The 22,500-nt window shown below is 41.7% G+C and overlaps 2 protein-coding genes across 2 annotated transcripts in view; one reads left to right on the top strand and one right to left on the bottom strand.

Annotated features, from left to right (window-relative positions):
• Positions 1-16,162, bottom strand: part of LOC311138951 (mitogen-activated protein kinase kinase kinase 12-like) — a gene marked incomplete at both ends in the record, with an annotated part of 64,697 nt that extends 48,535 nt beyond the window's left edge. The window contains one exon of the mRNA XM_084173767.1: positions 15,640-16,162. Within this exon, the coding sequence (XP_084029893.1) occupies positions 15,640-16,162 (523 nt within the window). The remainder of the gene's footprint in view (positions 1-15,639) is intronic.
• Positions 16,163-16,304: 142 nt separating this feature from the next.
• Positions 16,305-22,500, top strand: part of LOC311138302 (leucine-rich repeat-containing protein 3-like) — a gene marked incomplete at both ends in the record, with an annotated part of 6,920 nt that continues 724 nt past the window's right edge. Inside the window, one exon of the mRNA XM_084172987.1 lies at positions 16,305-16,316. Within this exon, the coding sequence (XP_084029113.1) occupies positions 16,305-16,316 (12 nt within the window). The remainder of the gene's footprint in view (positions 16,317-22,500) is intronic.

The following is a 22,500-nucleotide window of genomic DNA, read 5'->3' as shown; positions in this document are numbered from 1 at the left end:
CTGTAGTAATATTTGTACTGTTGTAGTAGTAGTAATAACTGTATTTATCTGCTGTAGTAATATTTGTACCGTTGTAGTAGGAGTAATAACTGTATTTAGGCAGCATGGCCTTTGGTAAAATGAGAGAGTCATTCAGTTCACAGGATGGGCCAGGAATCTTTCCTCACCACTTAATCTGACCAGGAAAACCTCAGGGCCGTTGTTGTCACGGTCCTAGTTATAACCTGTAACTAGTGTTATCAGGGCCCCAGTTATAACCTGTAACTAGTATTGCCAGGGCCCTAGTTATATTATAACCTGTAACTAGTGTTGTCAGGATCCTAGTTATAACCTGTAACTAGTGTTGTCAGGGCCCTAGTTATAACCTGTAACTAGTGTTGTCAGGGCCCTAGTTATAACCTGTAACTAGTGTTGTCAGGGCCCTAGTTATAACCTGTAACTAGTGTTGTCAGGGCCCTAGTTATAACCTGTATCTAGTGTTGTCAGGGCCCTAGTTATAACCTGTAACTAGTGTTGTCAGGGCCCTAGTTATAACCTGTAACTAGTGTTGTCAGGGCCCTAGTTATAACCTGTATCTAGTGTTGTCAGGGCCCTAGTTATAACCTGTAACTAGTGTTGTCAGGGCCCTAGTTATAACCTGTATCTAGTGTTGTCAGGGCCCTAGTTATAACCTGTAACTAGTGTTGTCAGGGCCCTAGTTATAACCTGTAACTAGTGTTGTCAGGGTCCTAGTTATATTATAACCTGTATCTAGTGTTGTCAGGGCCCTAGTTATAACCTGTAACTAGTGTTGTCAGGGCCCTAGTTATAACCTGTATCTAGTGTTGTCAGGGCCCTAGTTATAACCTGTAACTAGTGTTGTCAGGGCCCTAGTTATAACCTGTAACTAGTGTTGTCAGGGCCCTAGTTATAACCTGTAACTAGTGTTGTCAGGGCCCTAGTTATAACCTGTAACTAGTGTTGTCAGGGTCCTAGTTATATTATAACCTGTAACTAGTGTTGTCAGGACCCTAGTTATAACCTGTAACTAGTGTTGTCAGGGTCCTAGTTATATTATAACCTGTAACTAGTGTTGTCAGGACCCTAGTTATAACCTGTAACTAGTGTTATCAGGGTCCTAGTTATAACCTGTATCTAGTGTTGTCAGGGTGCTAGTTATAACCTATAATTAGTGTTGTCAGGGTGCTAGTTATAACCTGTAACTAGTGTTGTCAGGGCCCTAGTTATAACCTGTAACTAGTGTTGTCAGGGTCCTAGTTATATTATAACCTGTAACTAGTGTTGTCAGGACCCTAGTTATAACCTGTATCTAGTGTTGTCAGGGTCCTAGTTATATTATAACCTGTAACTAGTGTTGTCAGGGCCCTAGTTATATTATAACCTGTAACTAGTGTTGTCAGGGCCCTAGTTATAACCTGTAACTAGTGTTGTCAGGGTCCTAGTTATATTATAACCTGTAACTAGTGTTGTCAGGGCCCTAGTTATATTATAACCTGTAACCAGTGTTATCAGGGTCCTAGTTATAACCTGTAACTAGTGTTGTCAGGGTCCTAGTTATAACCTGTAACTAGTGTTGTCAGGGCCCTAGTTATAACCTGTAACTAGTGTTGTCAGGGCCCTAGTTTTAACCTGTAATTAGTGTTGTCAGGTCCCTAGTTATAACCTGTAACTAGTGTTGTCAGGGTCCTAGTTATAACCTGTAACTAGTGTTGTCAGGGTCCTAGTTATATTATAACCTGTAACTAGTGTTATCAGGGTCCTAGTTATAACCTGTAACTAGTGTTGTCAGGGTCCTAGTTATAACCTGTAACTAGTGTTGTCAGGGCCCTAGTTATAACCTGTAACTAGTGTTGTCAGGGTCCTAGTTATAACCTGTAACTAGTGTTGTCAGGGTCCTAGTTATATTATAACCTGTAACTAGTGTTGTCAGGGTCCTAGTTATATTATAACCTGTAACTAGTGTTGTCAGGGCCCTAGTTATAACCTGTAACTAGTGTTGTCAGGGTCCTAGTTATAACCTGTAACTAGTGTTGTCATGGCCCTAGTTATATTATAACCTGTAACTAGTGTTGTCAGGGTCCTAGTTATATTATAACCTGTAACTAGTGTTGTCAGGATCCTAGTTATAACCTGTAACTAGTGTTGTCAGGGCCCTAGTTATAACCTGTAACTAGTGTTGTCAGGGCCCTAGTTATAACCTGTAACTAGTGTTGTCAGGATCCTAGTTATAACCTGTATCTAGTGTTGTCAGGGCCCTAGTTATAAACTGTAACTAGTGTTGTCAGGGTCCTAGTTATAACCTGTAACTAGTGTAGTCAGGATCCTAGTTATAACCTGTATCTAGTGTTGTCAGGGCCCTAGCTATAACCTGTAACTAGTGTTATAAGGGTCCTAGTTATAACCTGTAACTAGTGTTGTCAGGGCCCTAGTTATAACCTGTAACTGGTGTTGTCAGGGTCCTAGTTATAACCTGTAACTAGTGTTGTCAGGGCCCTAGTTATAACCTGTAACTAGTGTTGTCAGGGCCCTAGTTATAACCTGTAACTAGTGTTGTCAGGATCCTAGTTATAACCTGTATCTAGTGTTGTCAGGGCCCTAGTTATAACCTGTAACTAGTGTTGTCAGGGTCCTAGTTATAACCTGTAACTAGTGTTGTCAGGGCCCTAGTTATATTATAACCTGTAACTAGTGTTGTCAGGGCCCTAGTTATAACCTGTAACTAGTGTTGTCAGGGCCCTAGTTATAACCTGTAACTGGTGTTGTCAGGGTCGTAGTTATAACCTGTAACTAGTGTTGTCAGGGCCCTAGTTATAACCTGTAACTAGTGTTGTCAGGTCCCTAGGTATATTATAACCTGTAACTAGTGTTGTCAGGGTCCTAGTTATATTATAACCTGTAACTAGTGTTGTCAGGGCCCTAGTTATAACCTGTAACTAGTGTTGTCAGGGCCCTAGTTATATTATAACCTGTAACTAGTGTTGTCAGGGCCCTAGTTATAACCTGTAACTAGTGTTGTCAGGGCCCTAGTTATATTATAACCTGTAACTAGTGTTGTCAGGGCCCTAGTTATAACCTGTAACTCGTGTTGTCAGGGTGCTAGTTATAACCTGTAACTAGTGTTGTCAGGGCCCTAGTTATAACCTGTAACTAGTGTTGTCAGGGCCCTAGTTATAACCTGTAACTGGTGTTGTCAGGGTCGTAGTTATAACCTGTAACTAGTGTTGTCAGGGCCCTAGTTATAACCTGTAACTAGTGTTGTCAGGGCCCTAGTTTTATTATAACCTGTAACTAGTGTTGTCACGGTCCTAGTTATATTATAACCTGTACCTAGTGTTGTCAGGGCCCTAGTTATAACCTGTAACTAGTGTTGTCAGGGTCCTAGTTATAACCTGTAATTAGTGTTGTCAGGGCCCTAGTTATAACCTGTAACTAGTGTTGTCAGGGCCCTAGTTATAACCTGTAACTAGTGTTGTCAGGGCCCTAGTTATAACCTGTAACTAGTGTTGTCAGGGTCCTAGTTATATTATAACCTGTAACTAGTGTTGTCAGGGCCCTAGTTATAACCTGTAATTAGTGTTGTCAGGGTCCTAGTTATATTATAACCTGTAACTAGTGTTGTCAGGGTCCTAGTTATAACCTGTAACTAGTGTTGTCAGGGTCCTAGTTATATTATAACCTGTAACTAGTGTTGTCAGGGCCCTAGTTATAACCTGTAACTAGTGTTGTCAGGGCCCTAGTTATATTATAACCTGTAACTACTGTTGTCAGGGCCCTAGATATAACCTGTAACTAGTGTTGTCAGGGTGCTAGTTATAACCTGTAACTAGTGTTGTCAGGGCCCTAGTTATAACCTGTAACTAGTGTTGTCAGGGTCCTAGTTATAACCTGTAACTAGTGTTGTCAGGGTCCTAGTTATATTATAACCTGTAACTAGTGTTGTCAGGGCCCTAGTTATAACCTGTAATTAGTGTTGTCAGGGACCTAGTTATAACCTGTAACTAGTGTTGTCAGGATCCTAGTTATATTATAACCTGTAACTAGTGTTGTCAGGATCCTAGTTATAACCTGTAACTAGTGTTGTCAGGGCCCTAGTTATATTATAACCTGTAACAACTAGTGTTGTCAGGGAACTAGTTATAACCTGTAACTAGTGTTGTCAGGCCATAGTTATAACCTGTAACTAGTGTTGTCAGGGCCCTAGTTATATTATAACCTGTAACTAGTGTTGTCAGGGCACTAGTTATAACCTGTAACTAGTGTTGTCAGGGCCCTAGTTATAACCTGTAACTAGTGTTGTCAGGGCCCTAGTTATATTATAACCTGTAACTAGTGTTGTCAGGGCCCTAGTTATAACCTGTAACTAGTGTTGTCAGGGTCGTAGTTATAACCTGTAACTAGTGTTGTCAGGGCCCTAGTTATATTATAACCTGTAACTAGTGTTGTCAGGGCCCTAGTTATATTATAACCTGTAACTAGTGTTGTCAGGGCCCTAGTTATAACCTGTAACTAGTGTTGTCAGGGTCCTAGTTATAACCTGTAATTAGTGTTGTCAGGGTCCTAGTTATAACCTGTAACTAGTGTTGTCAGAGCCCTAGTTATAACCTGTAACTAGTGTTGTCAGGGCCCTAGTTATAACCTGTAACTAGTGTTGTCAGGGTCCTAGTTATATTATAACCTGTAACTAGTTTTGTCAGGGCCCTAGTTATAACCTGTAATTAGTGTTGTCAGGGTCCTAGTTATATTATAACCTGTAACTAGTGTGGTCAGGGTCCTAGTTATAACCTGTAACTAGTGTTGTCAGGGTCCTAGTTATATTATAACCTGTAACTAGTGTTGTCAGGGCCCTAGTTATAACCTGTAATTAGTGTTGTCAGGGTCCTAGTTATAACCTGTAACTAGTGTTGTCAGGGCCCTAGTTATAACCTGTAACTAGTGTTATCAGGGTCCTAGTTATATTATAACCTGTAACTAGTGTTGTCAGGGTCCTAGTTATAACCTGTAACTAGTGTTGTCAGGGTCCTAGTTATATTATAACCTGTAACTAGTGTTGTCAGGGTGCTAGTTATAACCTGTAACTAGTGTTGTCAGGGCCCTAGTTATAACCTGTAACTAGTGTTGTCAGGGCCCTAGTTATAACCTGTAACTGGTGTTGTCAGCGTCGTAGTTATAACCTGTAACTAGTGTTGTCAGGGCCCTAGTTATAACCTGTAACTAGTGTTGTCAGGGCCCTAGTTTTATTATAACCTGTAACTAGTGTTGTCAGGGTCCTAGTTATATTATAACCTGTACCTAGTGTTGTCAGGGCCCTAGTTATAACCTGTAACTAGTGTTGTCAGGGTCCTAGTTATAACCTGTAATTAGTGTTGTCAGGGCCCTAGTTATAACCTGTAACTAGTGTTGTCAGGGCCCTAGTTATAACCGGTAACTAGTGTTGTCAGGGTCCTAGTTATATTATAACCTGTAACTAGTGTTGTCAGGGCCCTAGTTATAACCTGTAACTAGTGTTGTCAGGGCCCTAGTTATATTATAACCTGTAACTACTGTTGTCAGGGCCCTAGATATAACCTGTAACTAGTGTTGTCAGGGTGCTAGTTATAACCTGTAACTAGTGTTGTCAGGGCCCTAGTTATAACCTGTAACTAGTGTTGTCAGGGTCCTAGTTATAACCTGTAACTAGTGTTGTCAGGGTCCTAGTTATATTATAACCTGTAACTAGTGTTGTCAGGGCCCTAGTTATAACCTGTAATTAGTGTTGTCAGGGACCTAGTTATAACCTGTAACTAGTGTTGTCAGGATCCTAGTTATATTATAACCTGTAACTAGTGTTGTCAGGATCCTAGTTATAACCTGTAACTAGTGTTGTCAGGGAACTAGTTATAACCTGTAACTAGTGTTGTCAGGGCCCTAGGTTTAACCTGTAACTAGTGTTGTCAGGGCCCTAGTTATATTATAACCTGTAACTAGTGTTGTCAGGGCCCTAGTTATAACCTGTAACTAGTGTTGTCAGGGTCGTAGTTATAACCTGTAACTAGTGTTGTCAGGGCCCTAGTTATATTATAACCTGTAACTAGTGTTGTCAGGGCCCTAGTTATATTATAACCTGTAACTAGTGTTGTCAGGGCCCTAGTTATAACCTGTAACTAGTGTTGTCAGGGTCCTAGTTATAACCTGTAATTAGTGTTGTCAGGGCCCTAGTTATAACCTGTAACTAGTGTTGTCAGAGCCCTAGTTATAACCTGTAACTAGTGTTGTCAGGGCCCTAGTTATAACCTGTAACTAGTGTTGTCAGGGTCCTAGTTATATTATAACCTGTAACTAGTTTTGTCAGGGCCCTAGTTATAACCTGTAATTAGAGTTGTCAGGGTCCTAGTTTTATTATAACCTGTAACTAGTGTTGTCAGGGTCCTAGTTATAACCTGTAACTAGTGTTGTCAGGGTCCTAGTTATATTATAACCTGTAACTAGTGTTGTCAGGGCCCTAGTTATAACCTGTAATTAGTGTTGTCAGGGTCCTAGTTATAACCTGTAACTAGTGTTGTCAGGGCCCTAGTTATAACCTGTAACTAGTGTTATCAGGGTCCTAGTTATATTATAACCTGTAACTAGTGTAGTCAGGGTCCTAGTTATAACCTGTAACTAGTGTTGTCAGGGTCCTAGTTATATTATAACCTGTAACTAGTGTTGTCAGGGTCCTAGTTATAACCTGTAACTAGTGTTGTCAGGGTCCTAGTTATATTATAACCTGTAACTAGTGTTGTCAGGGCCCTAGTTATAACCTGTAATTAGTGTTGTCATGGTCCTAGTTATATTATAACCTGTAACTAGTGTTGTCAGGGTCCTAGTTATAACCTGTAACTAGTGTTGTCAGGATCCTAGTTATAACCTGTAACTAGTGTTGTCAGGGTCCTAGTTATATTATAACCTGTAACTAGTGTTGTCAGGGTCCTAGTTATAACCTGTAACTAGTGTTGTCAGGGTCCTAGTTATAACCTGTAACTAGTGTTGTCAGGGTCCTAGTTATATTATAACCTGTAACTAGTGTTGTCAGGGCCCTAGTTATAACATGTAACTAGTGTTGTCAGGGCCCTAGTTATATTATAACCTGTAACTAGTGTTGTCAGGGTCCTAGTTATAACCTGTAACTAGTGTTGTCAGGGTCCTAGTTATAACCTGTAACTAGTGTTGTCAGGGCCCTAGTTATAACCTGTAACTAGTGTTGTCAGGTCCCTAGTTATATTATAACCTGTAACTAGTGTTGTCAGGGTCCTAGTTATATTATAACCTGTAACTAGTGTTGTCAGGGCCCTAGTTATAACCTGTAACTAGTGTTGTCAGGGCCCTAGTTATATTATAACCTGTAACTAGTGTTGTCAGGGCCCTAGTTATAACCTGTAACTAGTGTTGTCAGGGCCCTAGTTATATTATAACCTGTAACTAGTGTTGTCAGGGCCCTAGTTATAACCTGTAACTTGTGTTGTCAGGGTGCTAGTTATAACCTGTAACTAGTGTTGTCAGGGCCCTAGTTATAACCTGTAACTAGTGTTGTCAGGGCCCTAGTTATAACCTGTAACTGGTGTTGTCAGGGTCGTAGTTATAACCTGTAACTAGTGTTGTCAGGGCCCTAGTTATAACCTGTAACTAGTGTTGTCAGGGCCCTAGTTTTATTATAACCTGTAACTAGTGTTGTCACGGTCCTAGTTATATTATAACCTGTACCTAGTGTTGTCAGGGCCCTAGTTATAACCTGTAACTAGTGTTGTCAGGGTCCTAGTTATAACCTGTAATTAGTGTTGTCAGGGCCCTAGTTATAACCTGTAACTAGTGTTGTCAGGGCCCTAGTTATAACCTGTAACTAGTGTTGTCAGGGCCCTAGTTATAACCTGTAACTAGTGTTGTCAGGGTCCTAGTTATATTATAACCTGTAACTAGTGTTGTCAGGGCCCTAGTTATAACCTGTAATTAGTGTTGTCAGGGTCCTAGTTATAACCTGTAATTAGTGTTGTCAGGGCCCTAGTTTTATTATAACCTGTAACTAGTGTTGTCACGGTCCTAGTTATATTATAACCTGTACCTAGTGTTGTCAGGGCCCTAGTTATAACCTGTAACTAGTGTTGTCAGGGTCCTAGTTATAACCTGTAATTAGTGTTGTCAGGGCCCTAGTTATAACCTGTAACTAGTGTTGTCAGGGCCCTAGTTATAACCTGTAACTAGTGTTGTCAGGGCCCTAGTTATAACCTGTAACTAGTGTTTTCAGGGTCCTAGTTATATTATAACCTGTAACTAGTGTTGTCAGGGCCCTAGTTATAACCTGTAATTAGTGTTGTCAGGGTCCTAGTTATATTATAACCTGTAACTAGTGTTGTCAGGGTCCTAGTTATAACCTGTAACTAGTGTTGTCAGGGTCCTAGTTATATTATAACCTGTAACTAGTGTTGTCAGGGCCCTAGTTATAACCTGTAACTAGTGTTGTCAGGGCCCTAGTTATATTATAACCTGTAACTACTGTTGTCAGGGCCCTAGATATAACCTGTAACTAGTGTTGTCAGGGTGCTAGTTATAACCTGTAACTAGTGTTGTCAGGGCCCTAGTTATAACCTGTAACTAGTGTTGTCAGGGTCCTAGTTATAACCTGTAACTAGTGTTGTCAGGGTCCTAGTTATATTATAACCTGTAACTAGTGTTGTCAGGGCCCTAGTTATAACCTGTAATTAGTGTTGTCAGGGACCTAGTTATAACCTGTAACTAGTGTTGTCAGGATCCTAGTTATATTATAACCTGTAACTAGTGTTGTCAGGATCCTAGTTATAACCTGTAACTAGTGTTGTCAGGGCCCTAGTTATATTATAACCTGTAACTAGTGTTGTCAGGGAACTAGTTATAACCTGTAACTAGTGTTGTCAGGCCATAGTTATAACCTGTAACTAGTGTTGTCAGGGCCCTAGTTATATTATAACCTGTAACTAGTGTTGTCAGGGCACTAGTTATAACCTGTAACTAGTGTTGTCAGGGCCCTAGTTATAACCTGTAACTAGTGTTGTCAGGGCCCTAGTTATATTATAACCTGTAACTAGTGTTGTCAGGGCCCTAGTTATAACCTGTAACTAGTGTTGTCAGGGTCGTAGTTATAACCTGTAACTAGTGTTGTCAGGGCCCTAGTTATATTATAACCTGTAACTAGTGTTGTCAGGGCCCTAGTTATATTATAACCTGTAACTAGTGTTGTCAGGGCCCTAGTTATAACCTGTAACTAGTGTTGTCAGGGTCCTAGTTATAACCTGTAATTAGTGTTGTCAGGGCCCTAGTTATAACCTGTAACTAGTGTTGTCAGAGCCCTAGTTATAACCTGTAACTAGTGTTGTCAGGGCCCTAGTTATAACCTGTAACTAGTGTTGTCAGGGTCCTAGTTATATTATAACCTGTAACTAGTTTTGTCAGGGCCCTAGTTATAACCTGTAATTAGTGTTGTCAGGGCCCTAGTTATATTATAACCTGTAACTAGTGTGGTCAGGGTCCTAGTTATAACCTGTAACTAGTGTTGTCAGGGTCCTAGTTATATTATAACCTGTAACTAGTGTTGTCAGGGCCCTAGTTATAACCTGTAATTAGTGTTGTCAGGGTCCTAGTTATAACCTGTAACTAGTGTTGTCAGGGCCCTAGTTATAACCTGTAACTAGTGTTATCAGGGTCCTAGTTATATTATAACCTGTAACTAGTGTTGTCAGGGTCCTAGTTATAACCTGTAACTAGTGTTGTCAGGGTCCTAGTTATATTATAACCTGTAACTAGTGTTGTCAGGGTGCTAGTTATAACCTGTAACTAGTGTTGTCAGGGCCCTAGTTATAACCTGTAACTAGTGTTGTCAGGGCCCTAGTTATAACCTGTAACTGGTGTTGTCAGGGTCGTAGTTATAACCTGTAACTAGTGTTGTCAGGGCCCTAGTTATAACCTGTAACTAGTGTTGTCAGGGCCCTAGTTTTATTATAACCTGTAACTAGTGTTGTCAGGGTCCTAGTTATATTATAACCTGTACCTAGTGTTGTCAGGGCCCTAGTTATAACCTGTAACTAGTGTTGTCAGGGTCCTAGTTATAACCTGTAATTAGTGTTGTCAGGGCCCTAGTTATAACCTGTAACTAGTGTTGTCAGGGCCCTAGTTATAACCGGTAACTAGTGTTGTCAGGGTCCTAGTTATATTATAACCTGTAACTAGTGTTGTCAGGGCCCTAGTTATAACCTGTAACTAGTGTTGTCAGGGCCCTAGTTATATTATAACCTGTAACTACTGTTGTCAGGGCCCTAGATATAACCTGTAACTAGTGTTGTCAGGGTGCTAGTTATAACCTGTAACTAGTGTTGTCAGGGCCCTAGTTATAACCTGTAACTAGTGTTGTCAGGGTCCTAGTTATAACCTGTAACTAGTGTTGTCAGGGTCCTAGTTATATTATAACCTGTAACTAGTGTTGTCAGGGCCCTAGTTATAACCTGTAATTAGTGTTGTCAGGGACCTAGTTATAACCTGTAACTAGTGTTGTCAGGATCCTAGTTATATTATAACCTGTAACTAGTGTTGTCAGGATCCTAGTTATAACCTGTAACTAGTGTTGTCAGGGAACTAGTTATAACCTGTAACTAGTGTTGTCAGGGCCCTAGGTTTAACCTGTAACTAGTGTTGTCAGGGCCCTAGTTATATTATAACCTGTAACTAGTGTTGTCAGGGCCCTAGTTATAACCTGTAACTAGTGTTGTCAGGGTCGTAGTTATAACCTGTAACTAGTGTTGTCAGGGCCCTAGTTATATTATAACCTGTAACTAGTGTTGTCAGGGCCCTAGTTATATTATAACCTGTAACTAGTGTTGTCAGGGCCCTAGTTATAACCTGTAATTAGTGTTGTCAGGGTCCTAGTTATAACCTGTAACTAGTGTTGTCAGGGCCCTAGTTATAACCTGTAACTAGTGTTATCAGGGTCCTAGTTATATTATAACCTGTAACTAGTGTTGTCAGGGTCCTAGTTATAACCTGTATCTAGTGTTGTCAGGGTCCTAGTTATATTATAACCTGTAACTAGTGTTGTCAGGGTCCTAGTTATAACCTGTAACTAGTGTTGTCAGGGTCCTAGTTATATTATAACCTGTAACTAGTGTTGTCAGGGCCCTAGTTATAACCTGTAATTAGTGTTGTCAGGGTCCTAGTTATATTATAACCTGTAACTAGTGTTGTCAGGGTCCTAGTTATAACCTGTAACTAGTGTTGTCAGGATCCTAGTTATAACCTGTAACTAGTGTTGTCAGGGTCCTAGTTATATTATAACCTGTAACTAGTGTTGTCAGGGTCCTAGTTATAACCTGTAACTAGTGTTGTCAGGGTCCTAGTTATAACCTGTAACTAGTGTTGTCAGGGTCCTAGTTATATTATAACCTGTAACTAGTGTTGTCAGGGCCCTAGTTATAACATGTAACTAGTGTTGTCAGGGCCCTAGTTATATTATAACCTGTAACTAGTGTTGTCAGGGTCCTAGTTATAACCTGTAACTAGTGTTGTCAGGGTCCTAGTTATAACCTGTAACTAGTGTTGTCAGGGCCCTAGTTATAACCTGTAACTAGTGTTGTCAGGGTCCTAGTTATAACCTGTAACTAGTGTTGTCAGGGCCCTAGTTATATTATAACCTGTAACTGGTGTTGTCAGGGCCCTAGTTATAACCTGTAACTAGTGTTGTCAGGGTCGTAGTTATAACCTGTAACTAGTGTTGTCAGGGCCCTAGTTATATTATAACCTGTAACTGGTGTTGTCAGGGTCCTAGTTATAACCTGTAACTGGTGTTGTCAGGGCCCTAGTTATAACCTGTAACTAGTGTTGTCAGGGCCCTAGTTATAACCTGTAACTAGTGTTATCAGGGTCCTAGTTATAACCTGTAACTAGTGTTATCAGGGTCCTAGTTATAACCTGTAACTAGTGTTGTCAGGGTCCTAGTTATAACCTGTAACTAGTGTTGTCAGGGCCCTAGTTATAACCTGTAACTAGTGTTGTCAGGGCCCTAGTTATAACCTGTAACTAGTGTTGTCAGGGCCCTAGTTATAACCTGTATCTAGTGTTGTCAGGGTCCTAGTTATAACCTGTAACTAGTGTTGTCAGGGTGCTAGTTATAACCTGTAACTAGTGTTGTCAGGGCCCTAGTTATAACCTGTAACTAGTGTTGTCAGGGTCCTAGTTATATTATAACCTGTAACTAGTGTTGTCAGGACCCTAGTTATAACCTGTAACTAGTGTTGTCAGGGTCCTAGTTATATTATAACCTGTAACTAGTGTTGTCAGGACCCTAGTTATAACCTGTAACTAGTGTTATCAGGGTCCTAGTTATAACCTGTATCTAGTGTTGTCAGGGTGCTAGTTATAACCTATAATTAGTGTTGTCAGGGTGTTAGTTATAACCTGTAACTAGTGTTGTCAGGGCCCTAGTTATAACCTGTAACTAGTGTTGTCAGGGTCCTAGTTATATTATAACCTGTAACTAGTGTTGTCAGGACCCTAGTTATAACCTGTATCTAGTGTTGTCAGGGTCCTAGTTATATTATAACCTGTAACTAGTGTTGTCAGGGCCCTAGTTATATTATAACCTGTAACTAGTGTTGTCAGGGCCCTAGTTATAACCTGTAACTAGTGTTGTCAGGGTCCTAGTTATATTATAACCTGTAACTAGTGTTGTCAGGGTCCTAGTTATAACCTGTAACTAGTGTTGTCAGGGTCCTAGTTATATTATAACCTGTAACTAGTGTTGTCAGGGTCCTAGTTATAACCTGTAACTAGTGTTGTCAGGGTCGTAGTTATAACCTGTAACTAGTGTTGTTAGGGTCCTAGTTATAACCTGTAACTAGTGTTGTCAGGGCCCTAGTTATAACCTGTAACTAGTGTTGTCAGGGACCTAGTTATAACCTGTAACTAGTGTTGTCAGGGCCCTAGTTATAACCTGTAACTAGTGTTGTCAGGGCCCTAGTTATAACCTGTAACTAGTGTTGTCAGGGCCCTAGTTATAACCTGTAACTAGTGTTGTCAGGGCCCTAGTTATAACCTGTAACTAGTGTTGTCAGGGTCCTAGTTATATTATAACCTGTAACTAGTGTTGTCAGGGCCCTAGTTATATTATAACCTGTAACTAGTGTTGTCAGGGCCCTAGTTATATTATAACCTGTAACTGGTGTTGTCAGGGCCCTAGTTATAACCTGTAACTAGTGTTGTCAGGGTCGTAGTTATAACCTGTAACTAGTGTTGTCAGGGCCCTAGTTATATTATAACCTGTAACTGGTGTTGTCAGGGTCCTAGTTATAACCTGTAACTAGTGTTGTCAGGGCCCTAGTTATATTATAACCTGTAACTGGTGTTGTCAGGACCCTAGTTATAACCTGTAACTAGTGTTGTCAGGGTCGTAGTTATAACCTGTAACTAGTGTTGTCAGGGCCCTAGTTATATTATAACCTGTAACTGGTGTTGTCAGGGTCCTAGTTATAACCTGTAACTGGTGTTGTCAGGGCCCTAGTTATAACCTGTAACTAGTGTTGTCAGGGCCCTAGTTATAACCTGTAACTAGTGTTATCAGGGTCCTAGTTATAACCTGTAACTAGTGTTATCAGGGTCCTAGTTATAACCTGTAACTAGTGTTGTCAGGGTCCTAGTTATAACCTGTAACTAGTGTTCGCAGGGCCCTAGTTATAACCTGTAACTAGTGTTGTCAGGGCCCTAGTTATAACCTGTAACTAGTGTTGTCAGGGCCCTAGTTATAACCTGTATCTAGTGTTTTCAGGGTCCTAGTTATAACCTGTAACTAGTGTTGTCAGGGTGCTAGTTATAACCTGTAACTAGTGTTGTCAGGGCCCTAGTTATAACCTGTAACTAGTGTTGTCAGGGTCCTAGTTATATTATAACCTGTAACTAGTGTTGTCAGGACCCTAGTTATAACCTGTAACTAGTGTTGTCAGGGTCCTAGTTATATTATAACCTGTAACTAGTGTTGTCAGGACCCTAGTTATAACCTGTAACTAGTGTTATCAGGGTCCTAGTTATAACCTGTATCTAGTGTTGTCAGGGTGCTAGTTATAACCTATAATTAGTGTTGTCAGGGTGCTAGTTATAACCTGTAACTAGTGTTATCAGGGCCCTAGTTATAACCTGTAACTAGTGTTGTCAGGGTCCTAGTTATATTATAACCTGTAACTAGTGTTGTCAGGACCCTAGTTATAACCTGTAACTAGTGTTGTCAGGGTCCTAGTTATATTATAACCTGTAACTAGTGTTGTCAGGGCCCTAGTTATATTATAACCTGTAACTAGTGTTGTCAGGGCCCTAGTTATAACCTGTAACTAGTGTTGTCAGGGTCCTAGTTATATTATAACCTGTAACTAGTGTTGTCAGGGCCCTAGTTATATTATAACCTGTAACCAGTGTTATCAGGGTCCTAGTTATAACCTGTAACTAGTGTTGTCAGGGTCCTAGTTATAACCTGTAACTAGTGTTGTCAGGGCCCTAGTTATAACCTGTAACTAGTGTTGTCAGGGCCCTAGTTATAACCTGTAATTAGTGTTGTCAGGGCCCTAGTTATAACCTGTAACTAGTGTTGTCAGGGTCCTAGTTATAACCTGTAACTAGTGTTGTCAGGGTCCTAGTTATATTATAACCTGTAAATAGTGTTATCAGGGTCCTAGTTATAACCTGTAACTAGTGTTGTCAGGGCCCTAGTTATAACCTGTAACTACTGTTGTCAGGGCCCTAGTTATAAACTGTAACTAGTGTTGTCAGGGTCCTAGTTATATTATAACCTGTAACTAGTGTTGTCAGGGTCCTAGTTATAACCTGTAACTAGTGTTGTCAGGGTCCTAGTTATATTATAACCTGTAACTAGTGTTGTCAGGGTCCTAGTTATAACCTGTAACTAGTGTTGTCAGGGTCGTAGTTATAACCTGTAACTAGTGTTGTTAGGGTCCTAGTTATAACCTGTAACTAGTGTTGTCAGGGCCCTAGTTATAACCTGTAACTAGTGTTGTCAGGGACCTAGTTATAACCTGTAACTAGTGTTGTCAGGGCCCTAGTTATAACCTGTAACTAGTGTTGTCAGGGCCCTAGTTATAACCTGTAACTAGTGTTGTCAGGGCCCTAGTTATAACCTGTAACTAGTGTTGTCAGGGCCCTAGTTATAACCTGTAACTAGTGTTGTCAGGGTCCTAGTTATATTATAACCTGTAACTAGTGTTGTCAGGGCCCTAGTTATATTATAACCTGTAACTAGTGTTGTCAGGGCCCTAGTTATAACCTGTAACTAGTGTTGTCAGGGTGCTAGTTATAACCTGTAACTAGTGTTGTCAGGGCCCTAGTTATAACCTGTAACTAGTGTTGTCAGGGCCCTAGTTATAACCTGTATCTAGTGTTGTCAGGGTGCTAGTTATAACCTGTAACTAGTGTTGTCAGGGTCCTAGTTATAACCTGTAACTAGTGGCTAGATGGTTTCCTGGTCAGGTCAAGTGGTCAGGAGAATCTCTTGACCCTAACCACAATCTCTCTCCCTCTCTCTCTATCTCTCTGTCTCTCTCTCTGTCTCTCTCTCTCTCTCTCTCCCTCGCTCTCTTTCTCTTTCTCTTATTACCAAATGACTCTTACCTTCCAGGTTGTGTTTGTGTTCGGTAGAGTAGGCCTTGCCAATCATGGTCCAGACCGGCTTCAGACACCCAAACAGTCCCTCCAGAAACCCTCCACTTCCTCCCGACAGCAGCCTCACATCCTCAGCCTGGCTCCGCACCGCTCCTCCCTCTGCGTCCTGACCCTCTCCCTCCGTCCTACCCCCTCCATCCCCGTTCTCATGGAGCTTCAGCACACTGTTGGCAAAGTGCTCCTGCTGCTCCTCGCTAGGCGTGGGGCTGTGGCCCCCGCAGGTGTGTCCGCAGGTGTGTTCCCCATTATGGCCTCCTCCTCCACCTCCCCCACCCTCGGGTTCCGGGGCACCCCCGGTGTCTATAGATAGTACGTTCCGCAGGACACACTGGGTGGGGGTCAGATCCATCTCAGGGGTGCAGGCGGGGGTCTCGTCCAGCCGGCCCCGGAAGGTAGGGGTGTGTTCTGAGAGGGGGGTGTTGAACCCGGAAAGAGAGGGGGACGGGGCGCGGGACTCTGTGATACAGGCCATGGGGAGTTGTGGTCAGGGGAACAGGAACAACCCCGGGACTGTTGATAAGTCAGGGCCAGCGAGGAAGCAAGACCTGTAGGAGTTGAGAGAAAGATAGCCATGGTTATAGATTATCTGATGATAGCTTCAGTTTATCTTCTACATGAACACCTTGGTGGGATATACACAGCAGCTGTAACTGATACATGACGTCAGGGTTTAAATCACATCAACGGTGGCCTCCATTTACTGTGGTTAGCCATGTCAAGGCTAATCAACGCTAACAAAACAATAAAGAGGATTCTCTTCTTTACACTGCACAGTCCTTTTTTCCCTCTCATATCCTCCTACAACATCTCTGGGACACTTTATAGATCACTATTAAGTTAATAGGCACCAGATCTTGTGTTGCTGTTAGTAATGAGAGAGAAGAGAGAGTAGAGTGGCTGCTCTAGAAAGCTTGTCAGGTCCCCAAGGACAGACATCGACCACAACAGATCTAGGAGAAGTGGAATACATATTCCTCTCACACCGACTTCTGGGCATTTTTTTATTTTTATTATTGCTAATGATACAGTGTTATAACAAAACTGCAGTGACACGTTAACAACATCCCCTTGCTAGATAGCTGTGTTCAACAAAATATGAATCCGACTTTACCTGAATATCAGTTATGGCCTAAAACATACACATATCACATTACAATATTTAACTCCATGCAAATTATTAGTGCAATGGGACAAGATTATTATGAAACTTGGAAATGGAGTTTCATTTTGCTGACATTTTACTTTACCTCTGTTCAAGAGAGAGCCTTACAATCTGACGGTCAGTGCCTGAAATACTGAAACTTCACAGTGCCTGAACACAAGTTGCTTCATTGCTAGGGCCTAGAGTCTTTCTGTGGCCAGAAAAAACCCTGGGCTAACTTCAGGACCATGGATAGCGCCATTGTGGACAACATTTCCCATACTCCTGGCCCTGCTCAGCCTCACAACTTGTAGTACATTTTTTACATTTACATTTTAGTCATTTAGCAGAGCGACATTTTAGTCTTATCCAGAGCGACTTACAGGAGCAATTAGGGTTAAGTGCCTTGCTCAAGGTCACATCGACAGATTTTCACCTAGTCGGCTCGGGGATTAGAACCAGCGACCTTTCGGTTACTGGCACAACGCTCTTAACCACTAAGCTACCTGCCGCCCCAACACAACCAGGTCAGAACAGAGTACAGTGGACAGTGATTTTCTTCCCTTCAGATTATCAGTTTACTGAGCTGATTTCAAGTCCAAAGACAGGTTCAGTTTTACTTCAGCTAAGTTTCACAAAGCCAGACTCTGGCCACATCCACACTGTGGTATTGCTCAATCATCAGTACATGGGAGAGAATGAGTCATGATTGGTTCCTTCCTCTGTTGTTATACCCCATGTATTTTTTACATCCAACTAATAATTAATGGGACCTCTACCCTGTGTGCAAAAACTAAAACATCAAAGTCAAGAACATAAAAACGAAATATTTCCACCTTATTAATTATGTATAATAACCATGTTCCTGTTTTCATTTGTTCTGTTTACAACTAAAAAGACACATTCTCTTGGGTATCACAACAGTCTAGTCAGCCGACAGCCACACAGACACAGACATTTTACAGAAATAATAGACATTTGCTTCAAATTCAGATAAGAAGTGAAAGGAGAAACCTGTCCATTGCTACGCATCTGTCTAATCTTAGAGTAATCTCTAAATAGTTTTGTATCACTGATTTTCAACTTAATGACCCTGTCCCCCCCCCAGTAAGAACGGCAGCAGCTGCTAGTCGGTCCTGCGGAATAAGCCCCCATGCAGTGTGTAGGCCAGGCGGTGCATTGAAGCGACCCAAAACACAGGCTCCTCAATGGCACCGATTCGCTTCACAGCTTCTACGGGACCCGTGCGCTAAGCTCATCACCATAGCGTAGACTATGTCTCGCTTTAGCGTATTATATATAAAATAGACTACAACTGATTTATTTACATGGATTATTGGAAACGTGATTTACACGATCTAGGCTCAAATGACATACCATGCCGTGTGCGTAAATGGCGCGTAACCTACAATCTGTATTCTACATAAATTGAGCATTAGCCTGGCAGATTTCCAAATATAATTTTATACATTTGTTTTTTTATAACGTACCTTAGCAAATGGAGCAAGCTCAAGCCTCAAACTCCATTGTTGTTGATTGTATCTTTCACATAGGCTGCTATTTATTTAATTTGTTCCCGATGCAGCCTTCTAAAACAGTGCAATTATTCTGCGTTCCTCGTTTTGTTGATATAATCAGTGTCACCGCGCGCGACTCAGCTCAGCATCCAATATTCTTTACTGCACGCACACACGCCGTTCTAGAATGGGCTCTAGCGATGGAAGCAATGGAGAGTCCTTCCTTCGTTCATTTCAACGCGATCCTTATAACCTTTAATCTCTATCCCCGTCCCGCCGGTGATTTGATCACATGTATCTGATTTCCCTTTCTTCCCACTTGCTGTGAGGTGAAAATATGTGATTTGGAGCGGTGCCTTCTGTCCAAGCCCCTGCAGGTTTTATATTGCGGAGTCTCTCATCTGTGCTGAGGAGGGAAAGAGGAGAGGGGCGTGTGTCAGGCAGTTAGTGACAGAGCAGGGGGCGGGATGTAGTTTATAGCGCATAGTCTACACCAGGGATCATCAACTAGATTCCGCCTCGGGACGATTTTTTCGTGAGTGGATGGTCAGGGGGCCGGAACATAATTGCAAATAATTTGTAGACTGCAAATTGACCACAATAAGTCCAAACAGATATATTTGACTAAAACATAATCATTTCAAACCTTGCCTACATTTGTATCAGTCACATGTATCTCGCTATTATGCGTGGGAATACTTGGGAACAGATGTCCAAAATTTAAATCTTGGAGCTGATTTCCTGGTGTTTTTACAGATTTGTTTGTTCAACAATCTTATTATTATTTTTATTTTTTTAAATCTTTAAAAAATATATATAGATATACAGTGCATTCGGAAAGTATTCAGACCCCTTCACTTTTTACACATTTTGTTACCTTACAGCCTTATTCTAAAATAGATTTAAAAAAAAAAAAAATCCTCATTAATCTACACACAACACCCCATAATGACGAAGCAAAAACAGGTTTTTAGAAATTTTTGCAAATTTGGACAAATGAAAAACTTAAATATCACATTTACATAAGTATTCAGACCCTTTACTCAGTACTTTGTTGAAGCATATTTGGCAGCGATTACAGCCTCAATCTTCTTAGGTATGAAGCTACAAGCTTGGCACACCTGTATTTGGGGAGTTTCTCCCATTCTTCTCTGCAGATCCTCTCAAGCTCTGTCAGGTTGGATGGGGAGCGTCACTGCACAGCTATTTTCAGGTCTTTCCAGAGATGTTCGATCGGTTCAAGTCCGGGCTCTGGCTGGGCCACTCAAGGACATTTCTAAAAACCTGTTTTCGCTTTGTCATTATGGGGTGTTGTGTGTAGATTGATGAGGATTTTTTTTTTTTAAATCCATTTTAGAATAAGGCTGTAATGTGACAAAATGTGGAAAAAGTCAAGTATTTACTTATTTATTTTCGTATTTTTACTCAGATTTTGTTATTTGTGTGTGTGTGTGTGTGGGGGGGGGGGGGGGGGGGGGGGCAAATAAAACCATCCCCGGGCCGCCAGGGAAACCTGTTCTAGACACACACTCTACAGCTAAGTGATGTGCACCAATGAGGAGAGAGTGTTGTGTTGTGACGAGATTGTTCGGTCCGAAGGGAAGGGGACAACCCACCAAACCAGCGGCAGGTAACGGGATTACAGTGTGGTGTGATTACCGAGAATCAGCAGGCGGAGGTTATGAAAATGATGTCACCCCCAAAGCATGCCGCTTTAGGCTGGCCAGGCAGCAGGCAGAGTAAACCCTTTACAACCCTAACACACACACACATCCACTCTCTATACATGTTAATTGGTGTGTAGGCCTAATCTCAAAGATCCCCGTCTGCCGCAGAGGGGGGGGGGGGGGGGAGGGGTTGGGGATCTAACTGATTAACCCACTTCTAGTGATAGAGAATTGAATAGCAGTGGTATGGTCTTCAACATAATTTTTCCTTGGGCATAAACAGAGAGCAGCAGGCACAATGACTAATTTAGCCTACCTGACACTTCAAATCAGAACGCATCCAATTTGACGCTAAAACATTTTATTTGTGTATAGCCAATTGAACTATATCCCTCCCATGCCTTGTAGAATTCCACACCAAATGATAAATTACAGTGAGGGAAAAAAGTACTTGATCCCCTGCTGATTTTGTAAATTTGCCCACTGACAAAGACATGATCAGTCTATAATTTTAATGGTAGGTTTATTTGAACAGTGAGAGACAGAATAACAACAACAAAATCCTGAAAAACGCATGTAAAAAATGTTATAAATTGATTTGCATTTTAATGAGGGAAATAAGTATTTGACCCCTCGGCAAAACATGACTTAGTACTTGGTGGCAAAACCCTTGTTGGCAATCACAGAGGTCAGACGTTTCTTGTAGTTGGCCACAAGGTTTGCACACATCTCAGGAGGGATTTTGTCCAACTACTCTTTGCAGATCTTCTCCAAGTCATTAAGGTTTCGAGCCTGACATTTGGCAACTCGAACCTTCAGCTCCCTCCACAGATTTTCTATGGGATTAAGGTCTGGAGACTGGCTAGGCCACTCCAGGACCTTAATGTGCTTCTTCTTGAGCCACTCCTTTGTTGCCTTGGCCGTGTGTTTTGGGTCATTGTCATGCTGGAATACCCATCCACGACCCATTTTCAATGCCCTGGCTGAGGGAAGGAGGTTCTCACCCAAGATTTGACGGTACATGGCCCCGTCCATCGTCCCTTTGATGCGGTGAAGTTGTCCCGTCCCCTTAGCAGAAAAACACCCCCAAAGCATAATGTTTCCACCTCCATGTTTGACAGTGGGGATGGTGTTCTTGGGGTCATAGGCAGCATTCCTCCTCTTCCAAACACGGCGAGTTGAGTTGATGCCAAAGAGCTCGATTTTGGTCTCATCTGACCACAACACTTTCACCCAGTTCTCCTCTGAATCATTCAGATGTTCATTGGCAAACTTCAGACGGGCCTGTATATGTGCATTCTTGAGCAGGGGGACCTTGTGGGCGCTGCAGAATTTCAGTCCTTCACGGCGTAGTGTGTTATCAATTGTTTTCTTGGTGACTATGGTACCAGCTGCCTTGAGATCATTGACAAGATCCTCCCGTGTAGTTCTGGGCTGATTCCTCACCGTTCTCATGATCATTGCAACTCCACGAGGTGAGATCTTGCATGGAGCCCCAGGCCGAGGGAGATTGACAGTTCTTTTGTGTTTCTTCCATTTGCGAATAATCGCACCAACTGTTGTCACCTTCTCACCAAGCTGCTTGGCGATGGTCTTGTAGCCCATTCCAGCCTTGTGTAGGTCTACAATCTTGTTCCTGACATCCTTGGAGAGCTCTTTGGTCTTGGCCATGGTGGAGAGTTTGGAATCTGATTGATTGATTGCTTCTGTGGACAGGTGTCTTTTACACAGGTAACAAACTGAGATTAGGAGCACTCCCTTTAAGAGTGTGCTCCTAATCTCAGCTCGTTACCTGTATAAAAGACACATGGGAGCCAGAAATCTTTCTGATTGAGAGGGGGTCAAATACTTACTTCCCTCATTAAAATGCAAATCAATTTATAACATTTTTAACATGCGTTTTGTTGGATTTTGTTGTTGTTATTCTGTCTCTCACTGTTCAAATAAACCTACCATTAAAATTATAGACTGATCATTTCTTTGTCAGTGGGCAAACGTACAAAATCAGCAGGGGATCAAATACTTTTTTTTCCTGCATATTAGATATATATATTTCAATAAGATCATACACCCTCAATAAAGTTAATTACATAAAGCTAAGTGAAATTCAGTATTTACTTAACTGCATCTATACCCATGCTCATCCAAGGAGAATTCCTGAAATGACTCATGAGAGAGAGAGAGAGAGAGAGAGAGAGAGAGAGAGAGAGAGAGAGAGAGAGAGAGAGAGAGACAGACAGACAGACAGACAGACAGACAGACAGAGACAGAGAGAGAGAGAGAGAGAGAGAGAGAGAGAGAGAGAGAGAGAGAGGAGAGACAGAGAGAGAGAGGGAGAGAGAGGGAGAGAGAGAGAGAGATACAGAGAGAGAGAGAGAGAGAGAGAGAGATACAGAGAGAGAGATACAGAGAGAGAGAGAGAGAGAGAGAAGAGAGAGAGGGAGAGGAGAGAGAGAGAGAGAGAGAGAAGAGAGAGAGAGAGGGA

The sequence above is a fragment of the Coregonus lavaretus genome (genome assembly GCF_964263955.1).
Source record: "Coregonus lavaretus genome assembly, chromosome: 12".
NCBI classification, from domain to species: domain Eukaryota; kingdom Metazoa; phylum Chordata; class Actinopteri; order Salmoniformes; family Salmonidae; genus Coregonus; species Coregonus lavaretus.
This window is presented reverse-complemented; position numbering and strand designations above follow the sequence as displayed.